This window comes from Odocoileus virginianus, chromosome 19, assembly GCF_023699985.2.
Source record: "Odocoileus virginianus isolate 20LAN1187 ecotype Illinois chromosome 19, Ovbor_1.2, whole genome shotgun sequence".
NCBI classification, from domain to species: Eukaryota; Metazoa; Chordata; class Mammalia; order Artiodactyla; family Cervidae; genus Odocoileus; species Odocoileus virginianus.
Genome location: NC_069692.1, coordinates 18,058,031 through 18,074,798, shown reverse-complemented (window position 1 = coordinate 18,074,798; position 16,768 = coordinate 18,058,031). Strand labels below are relative to the sequence as shown.

The following is a 16,768-nucleotide window of genomic DNA, read 5'->3' as shown; positions in this document are numbered from 1 at the left end:
GGAAAATGAACGTGGCTGTTAACTGATAAATCTCTTAGAGGACCAAACATATACCTTGCAGTTCAATATGGTTCACATTTACCCATAATCATATACGAACTAATCTCACTATTCCCATAAATTCTAGAGAAAAGAAACACTTACCCAGCCTTAGCAACACTAATGGTTTGCTGCTCCATTGCTTCGTGGATACTAGTTCTGTCATGCTCTTTAAGGCTATTAAATTCATCGATACAGCAGAGGCCGGCATCTGCAAGGACTAATGCTCCCGCCTCCAAATTCCACTCTCCTGAGTCTTTCACAGCAGTTACCGTCAGACCTAAGGAAATGAGCAAGCGATGTTAGCTTTTATTTGGAAAGCATGTCTTATAACTATGAAGCTTATATCCTATAAACTTTTTCATGAGTATTACATTTCTTATGGTGATGTGTGATCAGTGATCTTTGCTGTTACTATTGTGACTGCAGATGTGGTGGAAATAGTAAGAAAACTACAATTAGAAGCAGAGCCTGGAGATGTGCCTGAATTGCTACAATCTCATGATAAAACTTTATGAAGAGTTGCTTCTTATGATGGGCAAAGAGAGTGGTTTCTTGGGATGGAATCTACTGCTGAAGATGCTATGAAGATTACTGAAAGAACAACAAAGGATTTAGAACATTACTTAGACTTAGTTGATAAAACAGCAGCAGGATTTGAGAGGACTGACTCCAATTTGAACAAAGCTCTACTGTGGGCAGATATTATTGCCTGCTACAGAAAAATCACTGGTGAAAGGAAGAGCCAACTGGTGCAGCAAACTTCATTACCATCTTATTTAAGACACTGGCACAGCCACCGCAGCCTTCAGCAACCATCCCTCTGATCAGCCAGCAGCCATCAACATCAAGACAAGAACCTCCACCAGCAAAAAGATCATGACTCACTCAAGATTATGACTTACTCAGATGACGATCTGCATGTTTTAGCAATAAAGTAATTTTTAGTTAAGTATGTACGTTTTTTCACATGTAATGCTACAGTATACCTAATAGACTACATTATAGTATAAATATAACTTTTATATGAATTGGGAACCCAAAAAATTTCCTGTAGACTTGCTTCACTGCAGTGGTCTAGAACTTGCCGTATCTCTGAGGTCTCAGTTTACTTATCTACAAAAAAAAGGATAATGATAGAAAATATTCTTAATGATTCTTGGATATTCAAATAGAATATAAATAAAGCTTTTTAAGAAGTGTAAGATACACAGTGAGTGAGTAATTATAATTATTGTTGATAAAAATTGATAAACCTCTGGCTAGACCGATGGAGGGAAAAGAAGAAAAGCTATAAATAGAAGACACAGTTATAAATATCAGGAATGAAAGAGGGGACATCACTACAGACGCTAAGGACATTAATAATAAGAAAATACAGTGAACAACTCTATGTTCTAACTTAGATGAAATAGTCACATTCTTTGAAATACACAAAATGACAAAGTTTATCTAAAAAGGAATAGATATCTTGCAAAATCCTGTATCTACTTTGAAAACTGACTCTGTAGTTAAAAATGGTGCAACATACAGGCTGAGATGACTTCAGGGTGAATCGTAGCAGACATTTATGAAAGAAATAATACCGATTCTACACAAAACTTTCGAAAATATAGAGAAACAAGGAACACTTCCTAACTCATTTAATGCAGCCGGCATTATCATGATTACTAAAAACAGATAAAGATGCACTAAAACTACACATCAGTATCCCTCATTAACACAGACGCAAAAAACCCTTAAAAAATAAAAGCAAATAAAAGGATATATAAAATGGTAACAAATCATAACTAAGTGAAGTGTATCTTGAGAATGCAAGGCTAACGCAACATTCAACTATTAATCATTGCAATTTATTGACAAACTAAGGAAGAAAAAGCAAACAACCTCAATGATACAGAAAAAAAACATTTGATAAAACTCAACAATTGTTCGTAATTTTTTTAAAAAGTGCTCAGAAACAAAGGAACAGAGGTAATTTCTTCAGACTGATAAAGAGTATTTATAAAAAATAAAGAGTATTTATAAAAAAATCCTACAGCTAACATACTGAATGTTTACCCCAGCCCAACCCTTGCCCCCAAGATCAGAACATGGCATGGAGATTTGCTCTCATCACTTATTTAAAATCATACTGGTGGTTCTTGCCAGCGAATTAAAGCAAATGTCCCCTCCCTCCTGAACCTTCCTCCTATCCCAAATATGGTTTTCTCAGGGTGTATGCCCAGTAGTGGGTTGTTCGATCTTATGGTAGTTTTAGTCCTAGTTTTTAAAGAAATCTCCATACTGTTCTTCACGGTGGCTATATCAATTTACGTTCCCACCAACAGTGTAAGACAGTTCCCTTTCCTCCACATCCTCGTCAGCATTTATTGTTTGTAGATTTTTTGATGATGGCCATTCTGACTGGTGTGAGGTGATACCTCATTGTAGTTTTGATTTATATTTCTCTAATAAGTGATGTTGTGCATTTTTTCAACAGTTTGTTGGTCATCTGTATGTCTTCTTTGGAGAAATGCCTGTTTAAGTCTTCTGTCCAGTGTTTGACTGGGTTGTTTGTTTTTCTGATATTGAGCTGTATGAGCTGCTTATACATTTTGGAGATGAAGCCTTTGTTAGTTGCTTCATTTGCAATTAATTTCTCCCATTCCAAGAGCTGTCTTTTCATCTTGTTTATGATTTCCTTTGCCGTGCAAAAGCTTTTAATTTTAATTAGGTCCCATTTATTTTTGTTTCCATTACTCTAGGAGGTGGGTCATAAATCTTGCTGTGATTTATGTCAGTGTTCTGTCTATGCTTTCCTCTAAAAGGAGTTTTGTAATTTCTGGTCTTATACTTAGGTCTTTAATCCATTTTGAGCTTATCCTTATGTATGGTGTTAGCAAGTGTTTTTAATTTCATTCTTTTACTTGGAGCTGTCCAGTTTTTCCAGCACTACTTATTGAAGAGGGTGTCTTTCTCCATTGTGTATCATTGCCTCCTTTGTCAAAGATAAGGTGCCCACAGGTGTGTGGCTTTATCTCTGGGCTTTCTGTCTTGTTCCATTGGTCTATATTTCTATTTCTGTGCCAGCAGTATCACTGTCTTAATGACTGTGGTTTTGTGGTGCAGTCTGAGGTCAGGAAGCTTGATTGCTCCAGCTCCATTCTTCTTTCTCAAGTTGCTTTGGCAATTTGGGGTCTTTTGTGTTTCCACAGAAATTTTTTGTTCTAGTTCTGTGGAAAATGTCATTGATAATTTCATAGGGGTTGCACTGAATCTATGAATGGCTTTGGCTAGTAGCGTGATTCCAATATGGAATCATTTTCACAACACTGATTCTTCTGATCTAAGAACATGGTATAATCTATGTTTATATTGTTTTTGGTTTCTTTCATCAGCATCTTATAGTTTTCTTACAGTGTCTTACAGTTTTTTGTATATATCTCTCATTTCTTTTTTGTATATAGTTCTCTTTTGTCTCCTTAGGTTTATTTCTAGGTATTTTACTCTTTTTGTTGCAATGGTGAATGTGATTGATTCTTTAATTTCTCTTTGTGATTTTTCATTATTAATGCATACGAATGCAAGGGATTTCGGTATATTGATTTTGTATTTTGTGACTTTATTAAATTCACTGATTAGCTCTAGTAACTTTCTGATAGAATCTTTAGGGCTTTTTTCTGTAGTATCAAGTAATTTACAAACAGTGAGAGTTTTACTTCTTTTCCAACATGGGTTCCTTTCATTTCCTTTTCTTCCCTAATTGCTGTGGCTAGAACTTCCAAAACTATGTTGAACAATAGTGCCAAGAGTGGGCACTCCTGTCTTATTTCTGATCTTATGGGAAATGCTTTCAATTTTTCACCATTGAGAATAATGTTTGCTGTGGGTTTATCATATATAGGCTTTATTATGTTGAGGTAGGTTCCTTCTGTGCCAATTTTCTGGAGAGTTTGTATCATAAATGGGTCTTGAATTTTGTCTAAAGTTTTTTCTACATCTATTGAGACTATCATGATCTTTATTTTTTGTTAATATGGTGTATCACATTGATTTTCCATATACTGAAGAATCTTTGCATTCCTTAGGTAAACCTGACTTGATCATGGTATATGATCCTTTTAACGTGTTGTTGGATTCCGTTTGTTAGAATTTTGTTGAGGATTTTTGTGTCTATATTCATCAGTAACACTGACCCATAATTTTCTTTTTATGTGATGTCTTTGCCTGGCTTTGGAATCAGGGTGATGATGGCCTTGTAGAATGAAAATCTCAATACTTTTAAGATGTTTCTCCAAACTGCTCTATAGATTCAATGTAAGTCCAAACAAAATTCCAGTGGGGTTTTTTCTCGTTATAGAAATTGAAAAGGTGATTCTAAAATTTATATAGAGAAGAAAATAGAAGACTCAAACAAGAAACTAAGTAGGAAGTCTCACATGACTCAATTTCCAGATTTATTACAAAGCTGCAGTAATCAGTTCTGTGTGGTACTGGACAAAAGATATACACAGAACAGTTGACCAGAACAGAGTCCAAAGGCAGCCCCACAATGGATGGTCAACTGATTTCTGATAAAAATGGAAAGGCAATTTAATGGAGGAAGGATAATCTGATATCCTTGTGTTACAGAAAAACACTAAATGAAACTCCCCGGTGGCTCAGATGGTAAAGAACCTGCCTGCAATGCAGGAGACGGGTGTTTGATTCCTAGGTTGGGAAGATCCCCTGGAGGAGGAAATGGCAACCCACTCCAGTACTCTTGCCTGAAGAATCCCATGGACAGAGGAGCCTGGTGGGCTACAGTCCACGGGACTGCAAAGAGTTGGACACGACTAAGCTACTAACACTTTGTGCTACAGAAAAACAGGAAAACACTAAATGAACCTATACCCAAGCATACAATTTAAACTTTAGAAAATCAAAAGTAAAGAAAAAAAAATCTTGAAAAAAAGCCATAGGGGAAATAAACCACCTTACCTATGGTGCTGTAACAACTGGATATCCTTATGCAAAAAGAAAAAAAAAGAAATCAGTATTTCTCAATACTTCATATTTAATAGAAAAATTAATTCATAATGAATGAAAGACCTAAATAAAAAATATAAAACTTATGGAAGAAAACATAGGGAAAAAAGCTATGTGAGCTCCTCCAATTTCTGGCCCAGCACTTAAGGGGCTTAGAAATTGCTAATCTACTCTAATAAGTGAAAACCTAAGCAAACTGAAAAATCAACAACTGTTCTATGATCCATCAAAGGAATGAGGTCAAGGGGCAAACTGCTGCTCCTGAAATTGGAAAGATGGAGAATTATAACTTCCCAGAGCAGAAGCTTCCGTGGGCACCAGTGCTGGAAAAGAAAACCCTGAACTGACAAACTTCTGGAGGCTCAATGAGACCAACTCTGAAAATTAAAAATTCCTTAGGAACCCAGTCATGGAGGGCATGGGTACACATACTTTTGTGAATTTTACCTTCAGGAGCTCTACCAGGCTCTCACATTGAACATCAAGTTTGTCTCTGACATTGTAAATAGAAAGGTTAAAAGTCTAAGAAAAAATGAAAGTGAAATTCTAGAGATCAAAATCACTAGAGATGAAGAATGCCTTCGACGGGCTCATTTGTAGAAGGGACATGGCTAAGGAAAAAACCTCTGAGAACAAGAAGGACCTTATGTGTGTGTGTGCGCACACTCAGTCTTGTCTGACTCTTTGCAACCTCATGGACTGTAGCCTGCCAGGCTCCTATGGTCATGGAATTTTCCAGGTAAGAATACAGGAGTGGGTTGCCATTTCCTACTCCAGGGGATCTCCTTGACCCAGAGATAGTCAACAGAAATTTCTAAAACTGAAAAGTAAAGGAAAAAAATTGGAAAATAACAGAAAAGTATGGAACAGCTACAGAATGTGTAACATACATGTAATGGATACAATGGGAATATTATAAGAAAGAGAGAAATTACAGAAGCAACATTTGAAGCAATAATGAAAAATTCTCTAATGTCAGACACCAAATTATGGATCCAAAAAAAACTCAGCGACTATAAAGCAGGAAAAACACTAAACAAAACTATACCTAGGCATATGACTTAAACTTTAGAAAATCAAAGGTAAAGAAAAAAACTGCTGAAAAAAGTAGAGGAAACAAACCACCTTTCCTATGTGTGTGTGTGTGCACGTGCTAAATCACTCAGTTGTATCCGATTCTTCGCGACCCCATGGACTGTAGCCTGCCAGGCTCCTCTGTCCATAGGATTCTCCAGCCAAGGATGCTGGAGTGGGTTGCCATTCCCTTCTCCAGGGGATCTTTGCAACCCAGGGATCAAACCCGGGTCTCCCGCATTGTGGACGGAGTCTTTACTGTCTGAACCATTAGGGAAGTCCCCACTTCACCTTAGAGGAGCATAAATGAAAATTATATCCAACTTCCCCTCAGAATATTTCAATACTATCTAAAAAATGCAATAAGGCAAGACTAGCATTTACCTTCATTTTTAATGAAGATAAAATCACACCAAGTTCTGCACTGGTTAGATAATATCCAGAGAGGAGTCAGCAAACTATGATCTGTGGGCAAGATCTGGCCCAACCACCTGTTTTTGCAAAAATAGGTTTTTGGAACACAGTCACATTCATCATTTACATACTGTCTATGGCTGCTTTCACACTACAATGGCAGAGTCAAATATGACAGACACTGAATGGCCTTCAAAAATCTAAAATATTCATACCTAGACCTTTACAGAGAAAAAGTTGCTGACTCCTGATGTAGAGTATTAATATCTACTTTGAGATATCAAATTTTAAAAGAAATACTAAAAAAAAGGAAACAAATAATGAAGGACATGGAAAATAATGCCACTGAAAGAACAGTTTGTAGCAAAGGTTTGCTGGTTAGCCAGAAACAAAGATTTAGAGAAGACAAAGTAATTATTAAGTACTTAAAGAACTATCCTATGGAAGATCAATTAGACTAAATTAGGGTGGCTTCAAAAGAATTAACAGACCAACACGTAGAATTTTACAGGGAAGTGCTGGAAATCTCAAGTGTTTAAAAAGGAATGAGCTTCCTTGTGAAGTAAGAAATCAAAATAAGCTTTAAGCAAAAGTGGAAAGTCCACTTGTCAGAGATAACATAGAAAGGTATTCATGCAACGAATAGGTGGCTGGATAACAAGAAATCAGAAAAAAACTGAGATGAAGGAAAATGAAGACACAACATAACAATTATTAATAGGTTGCAGCTAAAGCAATGTTTACAAAGTAACTTACAGCTATAAATATCCACATTAAAAAAGAAGAAAGATATCAAGTCAAAAATCTATGCTGCCACCTTAAGACACTGGAAAAAAGGAAGAGCAAACTAAACCCAAATTTAGCAGAAGGAAGGAGGTAATGTATACTGTAACAGAAATCACTGAAACAGAATACAAAAATAGAAAAAATTCATGAATCCAAAAATTGATACATTTTAGCTACATTGACCAAGCCAACAAGAGAGGAATAAAATGATTCTAAAATCAGGAATCAAAGATGGGACATCATCAATGACTTTACAGAAATAAAAAGGATTACAAAGGGAAATAACAAATAACTTTATGTTAACCAATCAGATAATTTAGGTGAAATTAACAAATTTCTAAATAGACACTACCAAAACTGACTCAAGAAGAAAAAGAAAATCTGAACAGATGTACAGTAAGGAGGGATTGAATTAGTAATTTAAAAACTACCCACAAAGAAAAACCCACACACAGATGGCTTCAACACTAGAAGAATCTAGTATGAATTCTTCACAAACTCTTTACAAGTAGAAAAAGAGGAAATACTTCCTAACTTGTTCTATGAGAACAGTATTACCTATATACCAAAAATCAAAAGCATCATAAGAATATTAAAGACCAATATTTCTTATGACTACATATATACGAAAATCCTCAACTATGGAACCAAATCCAACAATATATAAAAAGGACTATATAACCATGATCCAGTGAGATAAATCTCTGGAATTCAAGACTGGTAGTACAACATCTAGAAATCAATTAATGTAATATTCTCACATTAACAGAATAACGGACAAAAAGCATATGATCATATCAGTAGAGGCAGAAAAAGTATTTGACAAAATTCAACAACACTTCATGAAAAAATGCTCAAACCAGTAACAGAAGAGAACTTCAATCTGATAAGGACATCTACAAAAAAACCCAGAACTAACATCATTCTTGATGTAAGACTGAATGTATTCGTATTAAGATCAGAAACAAGACAGGGATGTTCACTCTCATTACTTCTGTTCAACATTGTACTGGAGGTTCTGGAAAGGGCAATTAGACCAAAAATGAAGTAACAGGCATCCAGAAGGGAAAGGAAACAGTAAAAATATCCTTGTGTGCAGATGGCATGATCTTACAGATAGAAAATCCTAAGAATTACAATTAAATTACAGCTAACTAATGAGTTCATCAAGGTTGAAGGATACAAAATCAAATTTTAAAAATAAATTGTGTCTATATACTTGCAAGGTGAAGAATATGAAAATATAATAAAGTAATTCCATTTATAAGAGCATTAAAAAATAAAATACTTAGAAATGAATTTAACAAAAGAAGTATATAAAACTTATGCTGTAAAAAGTAAAGAATGCTGTTAAAAGAAATTAAAGATGCCTTAGGTAAATGAAAAAACACCTCACGTACATCCAATGACTTTTTCTGCTTGTGTTTTTTTATCATTTCTCAAAAAAACACTGCCTAATCAAAGGCCAGAAGATTGATGCCTTTGATGTGTTTTCTTCTAAGAGTTTTATACTTTTAGCACCTTACATTTAAGTCTTTGATTCAGTTTAAATTATTTTTTGCATATTGTGTGAATAGGGGTCCAAACTTGTATTTTTGCATTTGGATGTCCAATTTCCCAGCAGGGAGTTTTGAAAAGACAATTTCTTCCCCTAATAAATTGTTCTGGAACCCTTATAAAAAATGAATTGACCATAAATGTATGGATTTATTTCTGGACAATCAGTTGTGTTATAGTGGTTTATATCTTTATGCCAATACTACACTGGACTTTATCAAAAAGCTTTTGTGGTGCAAAAGACACCCACAAGAAAATGAAAAGATAATTCACATGATGGGAGAAAATTTTTCCAAATCTGGTAAGTACAAGTCTCTGATAAGTCTCAGGTATGAGACTTGTATTTAGAATATATAAAGAACTCACAACCCAATAATAAAGAAAATCCAATTTTTTTAAATGGCCAAAAGAGCTGAACAGACATTTCTCTACAGTAGATATACAAATGGCCAACAAACAAATGAAAAATGTTCAACTCCTCTTTAGCCATCAGAGAAATGTAAATCAAAACCACAATGAGATACCACTTTGCACATCACCCATAGCTATAATCAGAAAGACAAAATAACAGGGAAAAAAAGAAAGACAGACATAATAAGTGTTAGTGGGAATGTGGAGAATTGGAAAGCTTATACATTGCTGGTGGGAACATAAAATAGTGCAGATACTTTGGAAAACAGTCTAGTAGTTCCTCCTAAGGAGTTATCGTATGACTCAACAACTCCACTCTTAAGTATATACCCAGAAAAATGAAATTTGTATATAAATGTTGATAGCAATATAGTTTTTATTAAAAAGATCACTGGGGCGATCCTGCTGGTCCAGTGGATAGGACTCTGTGCTCCCAATGTAGGTGGGAGGAGAGCAAATGGGGGGCAGGGAGGGCATGAATTCGATCCTTGGTCAGGGAACTGGATCTCACATATCACAACCAAAGATTCCGCATGCTGCAACGAAGACCTGATACAGCGAAATAAATAAGTAAACAGTTTTTAAAAAATCACCGTATAATCATACTGGGGATACATGGAGATACATTCTATGTATGCTGGATGCAAGGCCTTAACAAGCACAAATTCTACCGATAAAATCTACCAATTAATCACCTATTAGTTCATTTGTGAAACCTTTCCCCTTCCTATCCTTTCTAGTCTTCTACCTTTTCTAAACAACCCCGTGTATAAGGTCTCCAATCTCAGGAAGATTACTTGCCTAGATTACTTCTGTCAAGCGTGACTCCATCTTATGCCATTTGTCTCTATAGTAACCAACTAAAAAAGCTGCTATGCTGAACAGTGGCTTTGTGCAAACGGTGGTCTAGTATGAAGATGTTTTAAAGATTTGAGTCCTCTCTCTACTTATCACTGAATTCTTCCTGGTACCAGGAAAAGGAGAAAGCTTCTAACAAATGGGAGAGGTGGAGATTGAAAGAGAAAAGGATGGAATGTAAAACATGAAGGACAGTGGACTCAAATAGAGACTGAGTTTAGAAGGAAATAAGTTTAGGAGCTTCATTTACAAAAGGACTAAGAACAGGTTATAAACGAGATACAAGAAACAAGAAAATTATCAAGGATTTCCATCCATATTCTTCTGGTCAGAAACAATACCATAATGTTAGCATCAAAAGATTGTCCACAAGAAACATAACTATGGTGCTTCAGAAAGCTGACTAATATGGATGAGCTCCAAAAGGTATTTAACAGTATAGCCCAGCTTGGGTAAGGGGCCAGACACAGCTTCTCTCTTCAGCAAACTTGTAACCTAATGGTGGGCAGCACTGAATACAAAACAGGGAAACTGTTGTTAATGAGGTGGAGCAGAGAATGGAGGAAGGGGATGTACTTTATGAAACGAACATGAAAACCTTATTAAAAGCATAAGATTGCATTCCGGGATCCATCGTCCCCCACCTCCCAGTCACTCCTGCAACAGGAAGCCCGGCATCTGCAGCTTCAACGGGGAGCTCCCACAAACACAGCTCTGCCTCGGCTGCAGCCTCCTTTCACTCCCAGTATCTACCTGGACAAACCTCATTCATGGAGCTTCGTTCCTCAAGAGTTCATTAATCAAGTCATTACTACAGTGTCTGCCAGCCTGTGGGTTCTTCCAGGAAATTATACCAATTGCTTTTCTACCCATACAGTCCACTTTAAACATTATCCAACACAGTGGAGAGAAAATAGAGAAACACTAAGTCAGCAATTAAGGGAGCAGGAACCTGAGCGGCCGAGTCCTCATTTGTTATATGGGGCTAATCTTACTTTGCTACCATACCTGAGTGTTGCCAAGAATCAAAACCAGGTTATTTAAAAGCTTTTTACAAATAGTAAAGAAAACATCATACCATATGTATATAAATATGTACCACATATCTGTATACATACCACACACACACACATACACACACACAGCCTTTCTTGTGACATCAAAATTTAGTTCCCATATAACTTTAACCATTACTGTTCAAGGTGCATCTAATACTTTCTAGCCTGTACCACACTTATGTGATTACATAGTCACCTTTCCTACTGGACCAAACGATCTTTGAGGATAATATCCATGTACGTTTTTGTCTTTGAATATTCCACAGAGTCTAGCACAATAATTTCACATAATAAATGGTGTCTCTCTCTACATGTATAATGAGTTACTATTAGTAAAATCATTACTGTAGGAGCTATTCCTTCTAGAAACATCTGTAAACTACAGAAAATCTCTACATTCTACATTCATAGAGAAGTTTATCTTTAAAACTATCGTTAGGGCTTCCTCAGTGGCCTAGTGGTTAAGAATTCACCTGCTAATTAATGCAGGTGACATGGTTTTGACCCCTGGTCAGGGAAGATCCCACATGCCTCAAAGCAACTAAGTCAGTGATCCATTAACTACTAAATCAGTGCTCTAGAGCCTGATAGCCACAACTACTGAGGCCCGCCGCCCGAGAGGCCATGCTCCGCAACACGAGAAGGCACTGCAGAGAGAGACCTGCATGCCACAGCTAGAGAGGAGCCCCCACTCACCGCAACTAGAGGAAGCCTGCACGCAGCAATGATGATCCCGGGCAGCCAGAATAAATAAACCTTAAAAAAAATCATTAAATTGTGACATCCTAAGACCCTGATGCTGGGAGGGATTGGGGGCAGGAGAAGGGGACGAAAGAGATAGCTGGATGGCATCACCGACTCGATGGACATGAGTTTGGGTAAACTCCGGGAGTTGGTGATGAACAGGGAGGCCTGGCGTGCTACGGTTCATGGGGTCACAAAGAGTCAGACACGACAGAGCGACTGAACTGAACTGAAACAATAACAGGGAGCTCTTTTAACTAAAGATCATATTACAACCAGCCTTAAATGAGAATTTTTTTTAAAAGATGGGGACAATAACACAAATGTGTTCTCAAAGAGAATTCAGTACAGTGACAAATAATTACCACTTATATTGATATTAATATACCAATATATAGATAGAAATCATTTATTATGACAAATCATTGTGCCAGGTGAAATTTAGGAATTAAACAAAGGCAAGAGGTCAACATTTCCATACCTATGAAAACTTCTGCAGCAGGCAGTGTCTGAGATTTGACTTAATTCTCAGTTCTAATACATTTTAATTCAGTGTATTTTAACTTTGCAGATCATAACAAACTGTGGAAAGCTGTTAAAGAGATGGGAATACCAGACCACCTTATCTGTCTCCTGAGAATCCAGTATGCAGGTCAAGAAGCAACAGTTACAACCCTGGTTGACTGGTTCAAGACTGAGAAAGGAGTATGACAGGGCTGTCTACTGTGATCTTGTTTGTTTAGTCTATACTCTGAGCACATCATGAGAAATGCCGGGCTGGATGAGTTACAAGCTGGAATCAAGATAGGCAGGAGAAACATCAACAACTGAGATATGTGGATGATACCACTCTAATGGCAGAAAGCGAATAGGAACTAAAGAGCCTCTTGATGAGGGTGAAGGAGGACAGTGAAAGATCTGGTTTAAAGCTAAATATTGAAAAAAATTAAGATCATGGCATCCAGCCCCATTACCGCATGGCAAATAGAAGGGGAAAAGGTGGAAGTAGTGACAGATTTCTTCTTCTTGGACTTCACAATCACTGTGGATGGTGACTGCAGCCATGAAATCAGAAGATGTTTGCTTCTTCACAGGAAAGCTATGACAAACCTAGACAGTGTTTTGAAAAGCAGAGACATTACTCTGCCAACAAAAGTCTGTATAGTCAAGGTTATGGTTTTCCCAGTGGTTATGAGAGCTGGACCATAAAGAAGGCAGAATGCCAAAGAATTGACGTCTTCAAACTGGTGCTGGAGAAGACTCCTGAAAGTCCCTTGGACAGCAAGGAGATCAAGCCAGTCAATCTTAAGGGAAATCAACCCTGAATATTCTTTGGAGCTGAAGCTCCAGTATTCTGGTCATCTGATGCGAACAGCCAATTCATTGGAAAAGTCTCTGATGCTGGGAAAAGATTGAGGGCAGAAGGAGAAGAGGGCATCAGAGGATGAGATGGCTGAATGGCATCACAGATGCAATGTACAAAAACTTGGGCAAACTTCAGGAGAGAGTGAGGGACAGGGAGTCCTGGAGTGCTGCAGTCCATGGGGTCGCAAGAGTCGGACACCACTGGGTGACTGAACAACAATCATAATTCAGTTTGATTCTAGTACATTTAACTCACTCTTTCATGTAGCTTTGTGTGGGACCTCAATTTATTAACAGTCTGAAAAGCCCTCTGTACATGAGCTTTGAAACTCAGAAGCAAGCTGCATCTAGTCTGTTCAGAATTTAAGGTGTGTATGCATAACAGCAGGTACTTTCTCTGAGAAATGTCTGCAGCACACAACCCCACACTACAACCTACAACCTAAATGACCACATCATTTCACGCCATAGAACCCCCCTGATAAATGAACAAGCAGCGGATTACATACATAGATTGCTAGGGCTGCCACAACAAAACACCAGACTGAGTGGCTTAAACAATAGAAACCTGTTTTTTCACAGTTCTGTTCTGAAGGTTAAAAGTAAAGGATCAGATGTCAGCAAGGTTGGTTTCATTTGACCTACAAATGGCCACTTTCTTGTGTCCTCAAGTGGTCTTTCTTCTGTGCATGAGTGCCCTTGGCATCTCTTTTTATGTCCAAACTTCCTCCTCGTATAAAGAAGCCAGTTAGAATGGATTAGGGCCCACTCTAAGGGACTCACTTTAACTTAAACACCTCTTTTTAAGGCCCTGTCAGCAACTACAGTCAGTCTGAGGTACTGGGGGCATACACATGAATTTGGGGGCAGAGAGAACGGCACAATTCAGCCCATAACAATAGCTAACTAGGTTCATTTATCTCTGTCCTAGGCATTAACTTAGTCTTTGCTCATTTTAGAGCCAGAGCAACCTTTCTCAGCCACCCTTGCCCCAAGCTGGCTATACTGAGAGATGTGATTGAGGATTACATTGCATGTAGCCCTCCAAGTGTCACGTGGGGCCCTGTGGGTACTTCACATATGACAGCGTTCATGGCAACCTGTCTGCTGCAATGTGGTTAACTGTCTGAGTCACCAAAAAGTTGTTCAGCAACAAATGTTACACACTGCCTCTGAAACCAGAATAACGCTTTTACAATCTTTCCCCCATAAGGCATGCCATTTAATTTAGAAGTACACAAGGGCACATCTGGAAATACCTGTGGTCTTCCTGGAAGGTATTATCATTGGTGAGCAAACTACTAGAGCCAGTACCCAAAGGCTCTTTAATACTTTTGAGGAGCAGTAACAACGCGAGTTAAGATAGGAAAGGCAACAGTAAAGGCCTGGAGCCAATTCTTGAGGCTTCCAGTGAGTTATTAGGAAGGGCTTCCCCCGCCCCTTAAATACTCTTATATATGACATGTTATACAAAAGAGTTTAAGAAAATAAGCCAAAAATACTGGGTTGGCAAAAAGGTTTTTGGGTTTTTCCATAACACCTTACGGAAAAACTCCAACAAACTCCTCAGCCAACCCAGTAGTACTATCCAGGCAAATCTCATTCTTGACACTAGAACAAATCTTACACGCTTTATAATGACATACCTATGAGCCATGGACAGAGGAGCCTGGTAGGGTACAATCCATAGGGCCGCAAGGAGTCAGATATAACTAAAGGGACGTAGAACATGAGCAGATTGAAAATGCACTTGATTTTTACCAAGCTTATCAAGTCATTTTTATACAGCAAATGGACTTCAGTCTCCTCCTCACAATGCCTGCAATAATGAGGAAAGCGCGTATATACAAGTCTCAGGAGGATCTTGTTTTCTACTTCAAATGGTTCTCTTCTGTGTCCTGTGTGTCTTACGGCAATTTGCACTCCATCCGAGGCAGCCTGAGGCACTAACAACACTAACAACAATGAAGAGAAGACGGTTTATCAGTCAACGTGATCTGCACCTGTCACCACAGTATGGCTCTTACACTCTAATTTGTACAAATAACTGGGCTTGAGGAAACCTTTCCGGTAGATTGTGGTATGTGTTAATCCATCGATGATAAGATGGGACCCTCACTCTAAGTAGTTTCCCTAAATGTGGGAGGCCTGGGATTCACTGTCCCTGTTGTTGCTCTGTAGCTAAATTGTGTCTGACTTTTTGTGACTCCATGGACGGCAGCATGCCAGGCCTCCCTAGCTGTCTCTTATCAGCTTTCAAAAGACCATCAGATGCAGAAGTCTCATTAAAAGCAACCTGCAATGAACAATGTCCAAAGAATGTTAACTGAAAAATTCTCAGCACTACACTAAGAGAAAACTTTCAGCATAGATGACACTTAAATAATTTTCTCTCTGAATTTAATTACCCAAGTTTAGTGGTTTCATTCAAAATACTTAAAAAATGATGGTTTATGCAGCACGAAAAAATCCCTTTATATTGCTCTTGTTTAGAAAATAGAAACAGTTCAACAACCTTACAAATGTGTTACAAGCTCTCCCTTTCCCTACAAAGGTAGTCAAGCAGAACAAATAAATTGACACTGAATGCGGAATAATAAAGATTCCTCTGAACTTGTTCGTGGTGCCATACATTTTTACTTACTAACGGTTTAGGCCATGAATTTTTGGAAAATCGCATGTCTTGGTATGCTTTCGTGGTCTCTATTCCTTTTCCCTTTTCTGCTTATATCTGTTGCCTTTTGGTCTTCTGACACTTGCATTTCCTCCTTTTTATGTTCCTGCTGTATCCACCGAACAGGAGAAATATGGGGTGTAAGTGATCCAACCTCAAGTCATCTTTTTATTCTAGACTTTCCAGATTGGAACGGGAGGAAGACGACCCTGGGGCAGCCCAAATATTACCTAGTCCACAAAGTGTGGGTGGAAAAGCGTTTCCTCGCCCTTCATTTTCTATTTAACTAACGGCGCTGTCGGGCCCAAACGTAGATATTGGCCAAGAACTAGATTTCCAAAATGGCTTTGCTCCTTTTGAACTGACATCAGTCTATAAAATGCGATTTACTTCCACTGCAACCAATCCTTCCCTCTAACCCAAATATTATCCAGTATACAGACAACTGAACCTAACCTAGTGTAGACAACGGATTCGCATTTCCTAAATTCAGTAGAGAGCCGACACAGCCGTCGGACTGATGTGAAGAAAGCGTCAGAAGGAAAAAAAAAAAAAGAGACACAAAACCAACCCACTACACAAACCCGAGGGGCGGGCGTCGCCAGGATCGCGCCCTCCCGCCGCCGTACCCACGGCGAGCACGCCTCCCCGCCGTGGCCACGCCTCCTGCCGCCTCGCCGTGGCCACGCCCCCGAGACCCCGCCCCGCTGCGGCCACGCCCGACGTGAGGCGCGGGAGCCGCCGGGCCGGGGGCGGGGCCTACGCCGCCCCTCCCCCC

At 38.4% G+C, this 16,768-nt stretch overlaps 1 protein-coding gene and 1 long non-coding RNA gene across 14 annotated transcripts in view; one reads left to right on the top strand and one right to left on the bottom strand.

Annotated features, from left to right (window-relative positions):
- Positions 1–15,929, top strand: part of LOC139029690 (uncharacterized) — a 31,529-nt gene extending 15,600 nt beyond the window's left edge. The window contains exon 2 of the long non-coding RNA XR_011481888.1: positions 12,523–15,929. This is a non-coding gene — a long non-coding RNA (uncharacterized lncRNA). The remainder of the gene's footprint in view (positions 1–12,522) is intronic.
- MCM9 (minichromosome maintenance 9 homologous recombination repair factor) overlaps positions 1–16,768 on the bottom strand; it is an 88,107-nt gene that overhangs the window by 35,276 nt on the left and 36,063 nt on the right. For 11 of the 13 annotated variants that reach the window (XM_070449906.1, XM_070449908.1, XM_070449910.1 and 8 more), the window contains exon 8: positions 145–319. In XM_070449906.1, the coding sequence (XP_070306007.1) occupies positions 145–319 (175 nt within the window). The other 2 variants (XM_070449911.1, XM_070449907.1) reach the window with 2 other exon arrangements.